The 15,223-nt window shown below is 39.8% G+C and overlaps 1 protein-coding gene and 1 pseudogene across 2 annotated transcripts; both read left to right on the plus strand.

Annotated features, from left to right (window-relative positions):
• The first annotated feature begins 3,033 nt into the window (after positions 1 to 3,033).
• LOC149846551 (uncharacterized) lies at positions 3,034 to 10,914 on the plus strand. 2 transcript variants are annotated; one of them, XM_089996399.1, is made up of 7 exons: positions 3,034 to 3,500; positions 4,376 to 4,845; positions 5,424 to 5,607; positions 5,710 to 5,934; positions 6,033 to 6,149; positions 8,672 to 8,905; positions 10,247 to 10,914. In XM_089996399.1, the coding sequence occupies exons 1-7, from the start codon at positions 3,447 to 3,449 to the stop codon at positions 10,475 to 10,477; spliced, it is 1,515 nt and encodes a 504-aa protein (XP_089852525.1). In that variant the 5' UTR covers positions 3,034 to 3,446; the 3' UTR covers positions 10,478 to 10,914. The 2 variants fall into 2 exon arrangements, with proteins under 2 accessions (XP_089852525.1, XP_089852526.1); XM_089996400.1 differs by having other exon boundaries at positions 10,265 to 10,914.
• Positions 10,915 to 12,969: 2,055 nt separating this feature from the next.
• On the plus strand, positions 12,970 to 14,024 carry LOC149846552 (putative ribose-5-phosphate isomerase 2 pseudogene; annotated as a pseudogene).
• Positions 14,025 to 15,223: the final 1,199 nt, after the last annotated feature.

The raw sequence follows: 15,223 nt of genomic DNA on the forward strand, positions 1-15,223 counted from the left end.
TGTTGATGCTTTATCACCACTAGAACTACTTTAGTTGGAAAGATTCACCTTGCATTGAAAAGCTTGCTCAACTGGCTCAGTTGACCTTTGATTTATTCTGTATTCATGGGCACACAATGACCCCATCAGAACTTCAATTGTCATGGTTAAAAGATCTCTTCCTTCCTCGATTGTAGCAACAACATAATCAAAACGACCTGTCAAGAATCTCATGATCTTTTCAATAATACATATATCTTTCTTTTTTCCCCGTTAACCCGTAATTGATTGACAACAGATTGAACGTGAGAAAAATAGTCAGATATAGATTCAAAATCTTTCATTTTAAAATATTCGAATTCACCTCGTAAGGTTTGCAACCTTACACTCTCCACCTTCTCATCACCTTTGTAGGATTTCTGTAGCATCTCCCATGCCTCCTTAGTTGTAGTTACACTTGAGATTGTTTCAAAGACAATCTCATCTACAACTTGGTAGAGAAAGAATAAAGTCTTCTCGGCCTTCTTTCTGTTGTCTCTCAAACTATCCTTTTGGACTTGAGTAAGTGTTATTGCTACTGTTAGTTCTACATATCCGACCTCAACGATCTCGGATAGCTCCTGAAAGCTGAACAAGGCCTTCATCTGGATAGACCATTGATCAAATTGTTTTCTGCTGAACTTCGAAAGCTGAAGTTAAATTTTGTTCATTGTTGGACACTGCTTACAAGCAATCTAAGAAAAAAACTTAGACCAACAAGAACACTAAAAAAAATACCAAAGCTCTGATACCAAATGCAGGAAACAAAAGTTGAAATCTTTAGTTTCCCAAAGACAAGATAAAAAAAACAGCAAGAAAACGTATAGAAGAAAGAAAAGAATTTTTATTCGCTTCAGGACATATCAAAAACAGCCAGTACTACTCCTAATTTATAGGGAAAACTAGACTCCAACAGACTCCAACAAAGACTCCACTTTCAGCTAAAAGATAACACAACTAAACATGACCTAACATAAAATAAAAAATTACAGTTTGAGTTTAAATCAAATTCCAACATTAAAAAGATCCCAGCTGATTAATTCATATCAGCGAAGGTGGTGTAACTGTTGAATCCTTTGCTAGTTTATGCATTTACAAAGTTCATGTAGGCTGTACATCCCTTCTTTTCAGATGTGATGGCCTCCCTTGAGCGTTTGCCCGTTGACAGGATTGTGATAATGTTGATGTTTGTTTCGCCCATGTTAAACATATTTGCCAAAATACCCTAAAATTGCCATTTCGATTGTTTTTTTTTTACTGCCCCAGGATCAGAGACCTAGTAGCCTTGGCTTTGCCTGCCGTATTTATGGTCGCAGTCCTGACAGCGTACCCCTTACCCTCTGGGACGTTTAGATTGTTGAGTGGTTTAATCTCGTGGATTTCATACTTTGTTAAAAACTCTTTTTTATTTTAAGTTTTTGTGTTTAACCCTACACGTGATCTACATGTTTGGTGTTAGGTTCATTAGAAACCAGCATTTGGTTCGCGTTTTTCTGATGTGTATGTCAGATTTTTCGGTGGCTGAAAAATCACTGACAATGCTTACAATGGTTCATATTATCAACCATCAAAAAATAAAATAAAAAATCCAATTCCCTGAACACATCCACGAGGTTAGATTTGATCAAAACAACTTATCTATCTATGGGGTTTAGAACCCATGAGGGTAGCTATAATCTTCCCGTTTAAATGCATATTGGAACCCGTGTCTGCGTGAGATCCATTTGTGGTCGCTTCATGCAGCTGTTTCAGGCTCTTCTTTTCTTTGTGTTGGTTCAATTCCTGTAATTCCTGTGTGTGTGTGTGTGTGTGTGTGTGTTTTACAGCAATCTGCATCGAGTAATGTCCCAAGGTTTTGGTTGTCAACCCTTTGAGCCTATGTCACAGTTTGAAGGCGTGATTTTATGGTGAATTTTTTGAAGGTCGATTCATTACCGAAAAGAAAAACAATGTTTTAAAAATTTGGCATTTTTCTATACAATGCATTTTACTTTAACATTATAAAAATGCTTTTGTAATTTTTTTTATCCCAATATTATTGTGATAAAAACCTTTTTAATAACTATTTCTTTTACAATTATTCTCCACATCTTTTCTATTTTTATATATTCCCAAAAAAGTAAAAAATCTCAATTTATTGTGAGATGTTTCTTGCAGAGATTTGTGGGAGAAGGAAGTTTGTGATAGTGCTTTGAACACGAGGCCGATTGATTATTTTTCTTGGCGAAGCAGGCTTTGTTTCACTTTCATGCATGTGATTCTATGTTAGCATGATTTAATGAAAAGGTTGAACTTTTAGTCTTAGAAAGAAAGGATGAAATGAAATTGTATTTAATATTCATACATGGCCCAACAACATAGCTGGCTGGGCCTGATGTCCAGGTCATACTGGGTTCTCATGGCACGTGGGCTGCCGGACCTATGATGCCCACCCTTACTGGCTACAAAAATCAATGAGCATCTTGGCTTAATAATAATTACAAAGGTAAAATACTTTCCCTTCATTTGTGTTAAGACGAACTAGTAAAAAAGGACCATTTTTTCTCTTTGTTCAAGCTATTTTGTGGCGTTTACTGAGCCTAAAAACATTTTTTATATGCAAGAAACAGTAGGGTGGACAGAGCTTGACCCTTGTGCCTGTCTGTCAATCCTTCTTTAACCTAACCAGTGTTACAAAATCTCGGGTGGGGACTTTCACGAGAGGGTAGAATATATTATAATGGAAATTTAGGAGGAATCTCATCAAAACACGAAAACAAAAGAATATAAATTTTTTTTTGACAACATCACGATACTTCGACGTACTTCTCAATGAGAAAGCACACAGCAGTGGTAAGCAGTAAGAAAGCCAACCTCGTCCTGTTTCCCAATCCGATGGGACACCCAACAACAAGTGGCAGGGCTGCTTTTACTCACGCTGATGAAGACATCCAACCCCCCAAGTGGACCATGGGAGAGAGAGAGAGAGAGATCCATGAGCCTAACTTTTTGGCCATCCCCAACCTTCATGAGATCCGCGTGTCCCTGCAACAAAGAGAGGGGGGGCGGCGGCGTTGTGTCTGTTGCTGCCCCCATTTAATGTATTTAACATACAAGGAAAGAAGAGCAGGAGTGCTTATTAATAAAATATAAGAAGAAGATTAGAAAGGATTTTGCAAGTTCATAAGGGTGGCAGAGGGCAGAGAGAGAAAGAGAGATCCTTGCTGAGTGCTTTCCCCAAAACCCATATTTTCTAGCCGTTGTGGGGAATAGTTTAAAACAAAAAATGATACTAAGGTTAGGGCACGGATGCATGCTATGCCTCTGCTTCTTCCCCGTTCTCTCCCATTCTTCTTCTTCTTTTTCCTACCTGGCGTAGCTGATCCAGGCTGTTTGGAATGGAATGCTGGTCTTCTTCCAGATCATGAGGGAGTCTTCCTGACTTGGATATGCAGAGCGCCTCCTCCCCATCGGATCTCGGATCGTCTCCCACCATAGAAGAGGTATCCTCCTCTCCCTTCTCTTTCTATTTCTTCTCTTCTACTTTTTTGGAGAAGGTGGTCGTTTCTAAAGTTTATGGTTTTTGATGAGCTTTGGTTTAGGTTTGTGGGTCTCTCTTTGGTTCTTTTCCTCTTGGTTGGTTGGTTGGGAGGTGGTTTCTTTCTTTTTCATGTATCAATTGGGACATTTGACACTTTGATTCGAGGGAGTTTCTGCCGGTTTGGTGGGTACATATGCCTGGCGGAGATGGGAACTAAGGAGAACAAAGGAGAGAGCTTGGACCTTGAATTCAGAATAATGTATAGAAAAATGCTTGTGATGATATTAATGGAAACGTGATTTTCGGGTGGGTGAAGATGGGGAATTGCAGTAAGCCTTCCTGTGAAGAAGGATTGAACTTTGTTTGCTTTGATGGACTTTATTGGTTGTTAGGAACATCATGACCATTGTTGCAAATCAACTCTATTGTCTTGATCTGCTTCGTATTTCGCAGGTGACTTGTGTGAAGAATATGTAGTTTTTGACTTATTCTCTGTCTTGGATACGTGCAAAACTAGTGAAGAATTTGTGTTGGTCTGTGTTACAATCAGGAAGTTTGAAGCACAAGGTTTATAGAATTCATGTGCTAGATGTCATGGTTCTGCAATCTTACTTTGTTGGTATCTGAATCATACTGCATTCTGCTGCTTCTGGAAACTATTGGGTTTTTCTTTTTCTTTTTTTCAAAAAAGACACAAAATTATTGGTGGTTTCAACACGCCTTAATGAAGTTGATGTATGAATTTTACATCTTATGCATTATATAGTTTCTCTTTGAGAATTTTGGTTGTTTTCCCCCCCTCTTATACTCGTCTCCCGTTTGTTTTTCTGATCTCAGGATGGTCAATTAAGCCAAAGCAACGATGGAAGTAATACACCTTCACTTAGGACAATTCCAGACTCTTCTAGACATTGGAGAGATGTTTTTTGGTTGTGTATTTTTGTCATCCACTTGGTGGGCCTCGGATTTCTTCTTGCAATTCTTGGAATCAGTAGGTTTAAAAGACCTGATAGGTTGCAAATAGACAAGTTTGTTAATAAGATTGTTCAGAATAAGTCAGGACAAACGGAGACATTTTGGCCTTTGTATGCTGCAGCTGCTGGCATTGGTACTGTACTTGGATGTGCCTGGTTATCTCTTCTTGGTACACGAGCTCATCAGATGATGAAATTTTCAACATACAGTTTAACAACTTATCTTTCTGTTATAAGTGTCTTATGCTTTTGGGATGGAGAAATTTTCTGGGGTATTGCATTTGCAATAGGCGCGGTTTTGCAGTTTATGTACGTGATGTCTGTGATGGATAGGTATGGCGTGTTTTCCATATTTCACTGATGATAATTATATGAGCATTGCAATTCCAACATGCCCACGCTGAAGAAACTAAAAGTACAATCATATTCTGTTCTTCAGTTTTCAACATACGTATACTTTATTGGAGAATAGTTGTATGCTGAGTTATATCATTGTTAATGTTCTTGTAATTTCTACCACTGTTGGTTTTGTTAAGAATGCCCAATATGTGATTGTTGGCACCAAACTTTTAACGTTCGTGATTGTAATTATTAATATTGATAAACATGTCAGCAATATGTGGGCTAATAGTTATGTTAAAATCTAAATGTTTCGCCATTGCAAGTAAATCTTATTCCTTGTCTTGTCCGTTTTATTGTTTATGTTACCAACTGGAAATCTAGATGCACTATATAAAGGTAACTGACGTCTTTTTTTTTTTCCTGCTTCTACCTAAGGTATGTCAGTTACATGCACGTCATCTTTTTTTACCATTCTTGTCTGTGTTCTTTCTTACTGTTTTTCCTGGCACAATGACTATTCCAGTTGCTTTTGATATACATGAAATGATTTAGTATCATAAATTCCATAGGTTTCCTTTTACCATGTTGGTCTTGCAAAAGGCTGTCAAAATGGTTTGGAACCTGCAAGAAGTTATGAGGGTAGCATATTCATTTATGGTGGTGATGCTTTTATGGTTGGCGCTTTGGTCGTTTGGTGTAGCTGGAGTTGTGGCTTCTAGCACAGGTGATGCAGGGCACTGGTGGCTTCTCGGGGTGAGCTGGCAAGTTTTCTCTACAGTCCATTATCAGTATATTCATGGATTGAAGTTGAAGCAAGAAACATTTGTGTATAACAGACTTTATTATGATTGACAGATACTTTCAGTCAGTTTGTTTTGGACTGGTGCAGTCCTCTGTAATACACTTCATGTTGTAGTATCTGGAATGGTTTTCCATGTGCTCATCCATGGTGGTGAAAGAGCTTCCTCAGTGCCTCCGAATCCATTGTTAAGGTCTCTAAGATATGCAGCCACAACCTCTCTTGGTAGCATATGCTATGGTTCACTCTTTACTGCTGCCATCCGAACAGTGCGGTGGGAGGTACTGTCCATAATAATGATTACAGTGTAGCTTATGCATAAACAAAGCATCCTTTTATGTAGTATGCGTCTTAGATTTTCCATTCTGACATGTCACAGATCAGGGGAATCCGGTCAAAGATTGGAAATAATGAATGCTTGCTGTGCTGTGTTGATTTTTTATTCAATCTTGTAGAGACACTTGTCCGATTTTTCAATAAGTACGCATATGTACAGGTAAGTATCCTTGTTCCAAAACTCGATCATTTTTTTCCTGAACATCTCACTTAAAAGTCCACCCTGACTATTTACTTTTTAAGTTTATAGCTTCTAGGTTTATATCGTATCTGTTGTATCTGTTGATTTTGTTTTCCTTTTCAATAAATAACACAGGCATATCCATCAGTCTGACTCGATTTTTTTGCTAAGACTCTGTAAACTTCTATTCGAACATTGAAGTGCAGCATTAAACTTGTATTCTGAATTCCTTGGTCTTTGCTTGTCCATGTTAGGGTGTTGAAACATATGCACACTTTTGCTAAGAGTATATTTAGTTCATCCATGGTGACTTTGGGCAAAGGAAGATCCAACTTAGATAAGCATGCTGCTTCATCTCACACTCCCCCATCATGCTTTTCTCATGTGTTTGGAAAGTGTGAGCCTGAAGGATAGAAATTGACATGCTAAACACTTAATTCTGAATATTCAGTTGTATGAGATTGTAGTTTATCCTCTTTCATGGCTGTGCATTGCTATGAAACTCTTTTGGATGTTGGCTGGGTCCTTGATTTGTTTAAATTGTTTTGCTCTATAGTCCTGATTGTATTTGTTATCTTTTTATTTATACAAATCCTTTCTGGTCCTAGATGTATGTGTGTGTGTGTGCACGTACATGCATTACACATGTATTTACTGGGTTTAGCTCTTTGTCGACTATTGTATGAATCATTACACCTCTCATTTGAGGTAGAAAGTGATTGGATTTAGCTTTTTCAAGTAGAGGAGCACCTGTCAAGTCTAGCCATTGATTAAATTGGGCGTGTGTGTGTGTGCACACACATGTATTTACTGGATTTAGCTTTTTGTCGACTATTGTATGAAACACCGCACTTCTTCTTTGAGGTAGAAAGTGATCGGATTTAGGTTTTTCAAGTAGCGGATCACCTGTCAAGTCTATCCATTGATTAAATTGGGAGCAGATAATGCATTTATACTATCTTGAATTTATGCCAGAGATGTTTGAATCTGAAATACAAAAATCAATGTTTGAATGGAATTATTCCTGGAAAATCTATCTGCTGCTGACATAGATTATTTTGCTGACTCAGCAAGTAACTTGGCACTAACAGGTTCTTTGATTGAAAACTAGGGCCCTGTTTGGATCTATTTTTATTTATTGCTCAAGAACAAAAATAAATTAAAGCATTTTTATAAAGGAAATGCTTGCCCTTAGTTTTAATTAAGTGAATGTTTGGATCACCAATTTTTAAAATTTTTATGAACAAGAAAAGAAGATTAGTTAGTAGTGGTGATGTTAGATCGTAGCATTGTTGGATGGTGGTGGTGGTGGTAATGGTGATGGTGATGGCAGTGATAGTGGAAGTGGTGAGAGTAGTGGTATTGGTGGATGATGTTGGATCGTAGCAATGTTGGATGGTAGTGGACCAGGCTGTGGTGGTGGTGGTAATGGTGATGGTGGACGGCAGTGGTGGTAATGGCAGTGATAGTGGAAGTGGTGAGAGTAGTGATGGTGGTGGGTGATGTTGGATCGTAGCAATGTTGGATGGTGGTGGTGGATGGCAGTGGTGGTAATGGCAATGATAGTGAAAGTGGTGAGAGTAGTGGTGGTGGTGGCAATGGTGATGGTGGTAATGATGATGATGATGACAATGGTTACGGTGCTAGTGGTGACGGTGATGGTGGTGATGGTAATGATGGCGATGGCAATGATGGTGGTGGTGGTGACAATAATGGTGGTGATGCCAATGGTGATGGTGGTGGTTGTAATGATGGTGATGACAGTGGTGGTGGTGATAATGATGGCGATGACGGTGGTGATGGTGGTCTTGGTGTTTGCAATGGTGATGATGGTGGTGGTGGATGGTTGGTGTTTGCATTGGTGATGGTGATCATAGTAATGGTGATGGGGGAGATGGGGGTGGAATGGAAGAAAATAAATACTTACAAAAAAAAGGTCTCCCCGTATTTTTGAAAAAAGGGGTGAAATTTATAAAGTATTAAAAAAAATAAAAGTAAATGATCCAAACACCAAAACTTGCTATTTAAAATAAGTATAAATGGCAAGGAGCAATTTCTTTCCATTGAAGTTTGTTATGCATCCATGTCCTGAGATGCATTGTGAGCGACCACTCATCGCTAGCTTGTGGATTTTTGTAATCTGATTATATACTTTTTTTCATGTTCATTTCACTTGAACCTAGTAGTAGGAACTTGCCATGAATTTAAGTGCTACACTGTTACTCTTGGGAGATATCAGATGTAAAGAATAGTTGTTGAGTTTTTTATATAAGTAGCTTTTATGATGTCTTTATAATGATGTAACTTTACAAGTTGTTCTCGGATCTCATGTTTGAACTGATTGAAAATGTGCATCCAAATGGTTTTTCTGCAAGTTGTAACTTTTGCTCTAATTTTTTCTTGTTCAGATGTTTATGACTTATACAAGAGACCCTTGTTTCTAAGATACTGTTTCAACTATTTCTGTGAGAAAAATCTGAGAATGCGTTATTTCATGCCAGATAGCAGTTCATGGTAAGAGCTTTAACCACTCAGCAAGGGATGCATGGGAGCTTTTTCAATCAACTGGAATTGAAGCCCTTATAGCTTATGATTGTTCTGGGGCGGTTTTACTAATGGGTACTGTATTGGGTGGGCTAATTGCTGGGACCTCTGCTGGCATTTGGGCATGGTTTAAGCGGAGTGACAGAGCAGTTATGGTTGGTTTTACCTCTATGTTGATGGGGATGACCTTGGTGAGTTTTAACTTTTCTCTTTCCCTTTTAAATTGTGAAAGAGCCCAACTTATCAGATATTTAAATAAATGTGCACAACCTTGTGGTTATTACATTTAATTTTTAATCTTTGTTTTAAAGACATGCTTGGTCTGAATTCACTCAGTTGATCATTTAGTGAAACAAAATTAACTATACTGCCCTCAGTATATGTTTCTTTAACAAAAGAACCTAAGATGAAAGGTGACTTTTATACCTTTGGCGAGTATGTTGAAAAAGAAGGCAGTTGAATGTAACAACGAAAAATTGGATGTATTTATGTATATAGCTGATAAGTTTGGGGCATTTTTGTAAACTTTTTCTTCCTTTATTTTTATATCAGCCTGCATTACACAATATTCCTTGCTTAAAAGCCATTAAGATGTCACAATAACAAAGCTATTTTTTATATTTGATGTTACAAAGTACTTGGTCTCACCTATCCTTTTACCAAATTAAGGGAAGCCACCTGCATCCTCTTTGAGTCATCCTTCAAAGTTTTTTCTTTCTGTCACCTCTTACATCTCTTCCTTTTTTTGTGACTTATGGTTCTCTTATGATATGCATATCCTGTATTTATTTGTAAATCATCTTCTTCAAAGGATGAACCATATATCCTGTATTTATTTGTAAATCATCTTCCTTCAAAGGATGAACCATACTCTCTAGACTAGGAAAATGTTCTGTGTTGACTTCAGCCAGCATATGTTAAGTTTTCATGTTAAGATTCATTTGTTCTCAAATTCTGCATCGCTATAAGCTGTTCCATGCAATAGGGTGGCTTAATTATACTATTTTGTTTGCTCAGGCCAGTTGAGGCCAATGAACAAGTGCGATATTTCCATGTATGTGCAGCATATACTATTTTGTTTTCTCAGGCCAGCTGAGGCCAATGAACAAGTGCGATATTTCCATGTATGTGGAAGCCACAATGAGAAGTCCTTTTTCGTGCTACAACAATACCGAAGGATTGTGATATTGTGTATTCAACATGTAATCTCACACCATTTTGTTTTCTTGGTCAGTTCTAATACGAGGAGAGATTTTCTGACCCAGCTGTAGCCTAATGGAAGATTTTCCCCAAGTCATTTTCACCTGTTTAGTTTTAAAAGATGCACTTAATCTTATACAATTTGGCAGCATGAAATGTTGGGAAATTTGGATTGCATTTGGATCACCATATCACTGCTCCTTATACTGGACCTTTTTGGTTTTTGTGGCAGAATTATGTGATTGTTGATTGTGCAGTACTTGAATTTGAATTGGTTGTCGTGTAAGATGAAGTTCCAAATGTTTAACATTCTTAATCTGAGTTTTATCAAGTATATGTGCTTGTCTCAGGTTGGTCTGGCTATGGTGGTGGTTGAAAGTGCTGTAACGTCCATTTACATCTGCTATGCTGAAGACCCTGCCCTAATCAACACATGGGATGCTGATTTTTTCCACCAGATGGCCGAGGCCCTTCACCAACGGCTGCAGTACAGAAGTGCAAGAGCTGGGGAAGGAATGAACCGAAGGATAGAATCCCAAATTGAAGAAATTGTGCAAGAGTGAGACTATCCTTAAAAAGACAAAAGAAGTTTCTATTTTGCAGTTCCATTGAATTATAATTCTTATAAAATGAGCCGTAGCTTTCTTATCTCAGAAAATTTCTTTTGGCTTTCTCTACATACAACAACCGTTTGAAACTTTTCAACTGTTGTTTGGAATGTGGAGCATCAACTGCCTGGGGTTGCCAATGAGCGAACCTATTGTTCTGCAAACTTTGTGCTGTTTTTGTAGCCCATTAATTCTGACCTGAGTCCATACAGTATGGTGCGGCCTACTGTAGGTTCATTCAACTTGGTGGGTCACTGCTGATAGTGGGCTTCTCTTTTTTCCAATTTTAGGGTTCTGGATGCTGGTCAATGTAGAAAAGCCAAAATTCTCAACCGGCATCAATAATTTTTTAGAATAAAAAAGCATTGTGGAGGGCCAATCCACTTGAATTACCATTGAATTATGTGCTCATTCGTATTCTTCCCCTAGTAACTTGACACGTGTTTTTTCACGCTTTGTGTATATATATATATATATATATATATATAGAGAGAGAGAGAGAGAGAGAGAGAGAGTTATGGTGTAAAAATATGACATGCATGATGATAATGGTACTTGTATGGAAAACAAGAATATGTCTTTCATTACCGTTATTATGATGATATTATGGTGATGGTGATGGTGGTGGGGTGGGCCTGTTGAATAGTTTATATATATATCAAACATTATCCTAGAATTGATAGATTCTTGTCAGCCTCCAAACGTACAATTTCTATCCATGAACTTCTTGGATTCTGGTCTTGCAACCAGTATATAAATGCCAAACATCCAAAGATCAGAAATTTTATGATTTTACACAACAAATTATTGGTCAAAGAAATTAGAAGAGAACACCACAAAGGAGTCTCTTCTGTGTTAGGGTTTCCTGTTATTGGGAAATTATTCAAAATCTAACATTTTAAGCATGTTCCTACCACGGTTTTCATGAAAGGACTGGCATAAGAGAGAGAGAGAGAGAGAGAGAGAGAGAGAGAGAGAGAGAGAGAGAGAGAGAGAGAGAGAGAGTGATGTATGACCGGTGTCTAGCCATCGTATCCTTCCACAAACAACAAAAGGATTTCCCAAATAGAAGAGGCTAGCCCAGCGGGCTATCCCTCTTCTCCCTCATGTGGTGAAGAGAAACAGAAGCATTATCACATGTGGGTTTCTGAAAAATGACAAAGGTTGCAGAGGAAAATGTGGTTGGGGTTGGTGGAAACAAGGCAAGATGAAGAGGGAATGGGGTTGGAGAGAGAGAGCCGATCGACTTTTCTTTGTTGTTTTTTTTATTTTTAATTCATTTTGGATCCCCAACGTTAACGGCATAACACCATTCTAGTTTGAACGAGCTCTTTTACAAGTTGAACATGAACTGAGCCACGAGCGGCTGGACTTGTTTGCGAGCCCTAGACATACCAGTCATAATTAAACCAAGACTGTTTAGACAATTTTGTTCATTGATGTCTATTGGCATCATAAAAATGAGCTTCCCATAGCGAAGGGCTATACCATGATGCGTCCTAGTCCATAAGATTACATTTCTTTCAAAAATGAGAGAGAGTTTGTGGCCTTTTTATTGATTGGGGCTTGATGGGAAAGATGGGAAAGAGGCCAATGTGGTATACAGGAAAAAGGCTACTTGTCTCTGAACTCAACCACTACTAAAGAACATCCAACCCTGGCAAAGATTTTCATGTCCACATAAAAAAGACAAAGACACCAAGATGTTTTATTCATGGTCCACCAATGATGATGGCTACAAGGCCCAAGTACCAATGTTCCTGCACACCAATACGACCCCACCATTTAGGTCTATCACCTCCCCCACCGCATAAAAAAAAAACAGAAGATTTCCTGTTGGCCATGTAGACCATTTTGACCTATCTGGCTCTTGGAAAAGGTCGAACCTAAAAGCCGTATTTTGCGACTGTGGCTGTGGGGTCTACTTGCTTAATTAAAAACAAATTTGTGAGCCTACAAATAACCAACTTCAAGGAAGGAAAGCTGTAAAGCAGAGGCCCAATTCTCTCTCCCTTTCTCTCTCTGATTCAGCTTTTTCACCATTGGCCAAAGCTGCTACTGGGATTCGAGAAATCCCCACCAGCCTCAATTGTAATCTCCCTCTCTGGCCGGCTGCCACCCCTCTGTAGAGAGCAGTACTCTGCCACCACCTGCCATCTGTAACTGTCTCTCTCTTACAGAGTGCATAAAGAAACAGGTTTCTTTCGTTTGATTGGGGCACTTAGTCTCTCTCTCTCTCTCTCTTATCGAGTGCAGAAAGAAACAAGTTTCTTTCGTTTGATTGGGTCTCTCTCTCTCTCTCTCTCTCTCTCTCTCTCTCTCGGAGTGCAAAAAGAGGGGCGAGTACAAACAGGTGTTTTTCGTTTCATTGGAGCATTTTCTTTCCCAAAAATCAATAGGCGTTACTCTCTCTCTCTCAACCTTGCTGCGTCTTTCTCGGTGCAGAGATGGCCGTGCACTGCCGTCCGCTGCTCTCTCTCGAGATCTCCACCACAATGCAGATCGCCTCCCAACCAGCACCACCCTCCCCCGCCGCCCCCTCCTTCACCCAGGACGACCTCAAGCGGATCGCCGCCTACCGAGCGGTCGATCACGTCGAGAGCGGCATGGTCCTCGGCCTCGGCACCGGCTCCACCGCCGCCCACGCCATCGACCGGATCGGCGAGCTCCTCCGGACCGGCAAACTCCGGGACATAGTTGGGGTTCCCACCTCCAAGAAGACGGAGAGGCAGGCCGCAGAGGCCGGCATCCCCCTCACCGACCTCTCCTTCCGCCCCGTCCTCGACCTTGCCATCGACGGCGCCGACGAGGTCGACCCCGACCTCAATCTCATCAAAGGCCGAGGTGGGTCGCTCCTCCGAGAGAAGATGGTCGAGGGCGCCTGCCGAAAATTCGTCGTTATCGTCGACGAGTCGAAGTTGGTGCAGAATCTGGGCGACAGCGGCATGGCTCTGCCCGTCGAGATCGTCCCCTTCTGCTGGGAATACACTGCAGAGAGGCTCCAGAGCCTCTTTGCAGAGGTGGGTTGCCGGGCGAAGCTCAGGAGGTGCGCGGATGGAGGCGAGCCGTTCCTCACGGACAACAACAACTACATAGTGGACTTGTTCTTCGATGGGCCTATTGGGAATCTACAAGCAGCGAGCGGGGCCATCTTGGGGCTCACCGGTGTTATCGAACATGGCATGTTCTTGAACATGGCTACCACCGTTATAGTTGCAGGCAAGCTCGGAGTTACTGTGAAAAGCAAGCCGCTTTGACGGTGGTGGTTGCTGAAATCCATGATTTTACCCCATGGTCATAGGTTTAGTTCAGAGGATGCCTATCTTGTTCAAATTGGTGAGCCCCTCAATTTTGTAGTATGGTTTCAATCTGGTGCACTGTCTTAATTGCACAAACAGTTGGAAGTTCCTAATTTTGGTGGTTTATATATACTCAAGGTGGCTTAGATGTTAACGAAGTTGCAACAAAAAACACTAGAAATTTTTTACTGCTGTATCACATTAACTTGTTTTCATTTTCATCGTGTTTCTGTTGAGGGATAATTGTATGGTTTTTGGCGTGGGGTCGTAGGGGTGTTAGATGTGTCACACTACAGATCTTGAATAGAACATCTTGCTCTGTTTGAGAGCAGGAGATGAAAAAGAAAAAATGGGGGTTTGAGGGAACAGTGAATCTCACCTAACCCACCTATGACCCCTCCCCGCAGGGAGGGTGTTGTGTGTTCTCTCCCGAAGATGCAGGGTTTGCTACAACGCATGTTTGGGGGTTCAAATAAGCGCCACATGTATAAGCATGTGGGGTTCGTATCTCCATGTGTGTTGGCATCACTTAGCGTCGGAGTCCATTGCGGTTGCAAAGACTTAAGTACTCTTTCCTGCTATTTTCGCTATGAAACGACGATTCAAGAAAAAGACAAAAATGTTTTTCATCCAAGAAAGGAAGGATGATAACTCTTCAAAAAGTTCAAACATTTTGTTTTTGTCCTAAGTAGTAAACTCTTATGCTGTCAGTGGATCACCCTTTGACAACGCATCATCTATTATAACAGGAGCTTCCTTTGACGACGCATCATTTGTCAGTGTCTGCAGCCGTCGAAGCACCTTTTGTTGTCGTCTACTGTCGTCAGAGCACCCTTTGTCGTCGTTTATTGTCGCTGAAACACCATTTGTCGTCGTCTGCTCATGAGAAATAATTGAACTACCAGAGGAATCAACATTATGTTTATTGTTCATCATGATACTAGGGTGCAAGCGTCGAACTGAGTAGATAGAGAATAACGATTAACAACAGATGATACTAGGGTGCAAGCGTCGAACTGAGTAGATAGAGAATAACGATTAACAACAGAGATAATGGTGGCAGCATCGAACTGAGTAAACAAAGAGTAACGATTTACAATAAAGATCAGATAAAAAAGTAACGATTTACAGTAGAAATTCGATCAGAGAGTAGCGATTTACATTAAAAATCAAATCAGAGAGTAACGATTTACATTAAAAATCATATCAGAGAGTAGCGATTTACAATAGAAATCAGATTAGATACTAGCGATTTACAATAGAGATCAAACCAGAGAATAGCGATTTACAGTAGAAATCATATTAGAGAGTAGCGATTTACAGTAGAGATCAGATCAGAGAGTTACGATTTACAGTAGAAATCAGATCAGAGAGTTACGATTTACAGTAGAAATCAGATCAA

The sequence above is a fragment of the Nuphar pumila genome, chromosome 2 (genome assembly GCF_984573655.1).
Source record: "Nuphar pumila chromosome 2, dmNupPumi1.hap1.1, whole genome shotgun sequence".
NCBI classification, from domain to species: Eukaryota; Viridiplantae; Streptophyta; class Magnoliopsida; order Nymphaeales; family Nymphaeaceae; genus Nuphar; species Nuphar pumila.

Bases quoted from the DNA above. Each gene is read 5' to 3' on its own strand.
- LOC149846551 (XM_089996399.1), top strand. From the start codon at position 3,447: ATGCAGAGCGCCTCCTCCCCATCGGATCTCGGATCGTCTCCCACCATA. The intron at 5,608-5,709 runs GTGAGCTGGCAA...TATGATTGACAG, and splicing joins GGCACTGGTGGCTTCTCGGG to ATACTTTCAGTCAGTTTGTT. The intron at 8,906-10,246 runs GTGAGTTTTAAC...AGTTTTATCAAG, and splicing joins TGTTGATGGGGATGACCTTG to TATATGTGCTTGTCTCAGGT.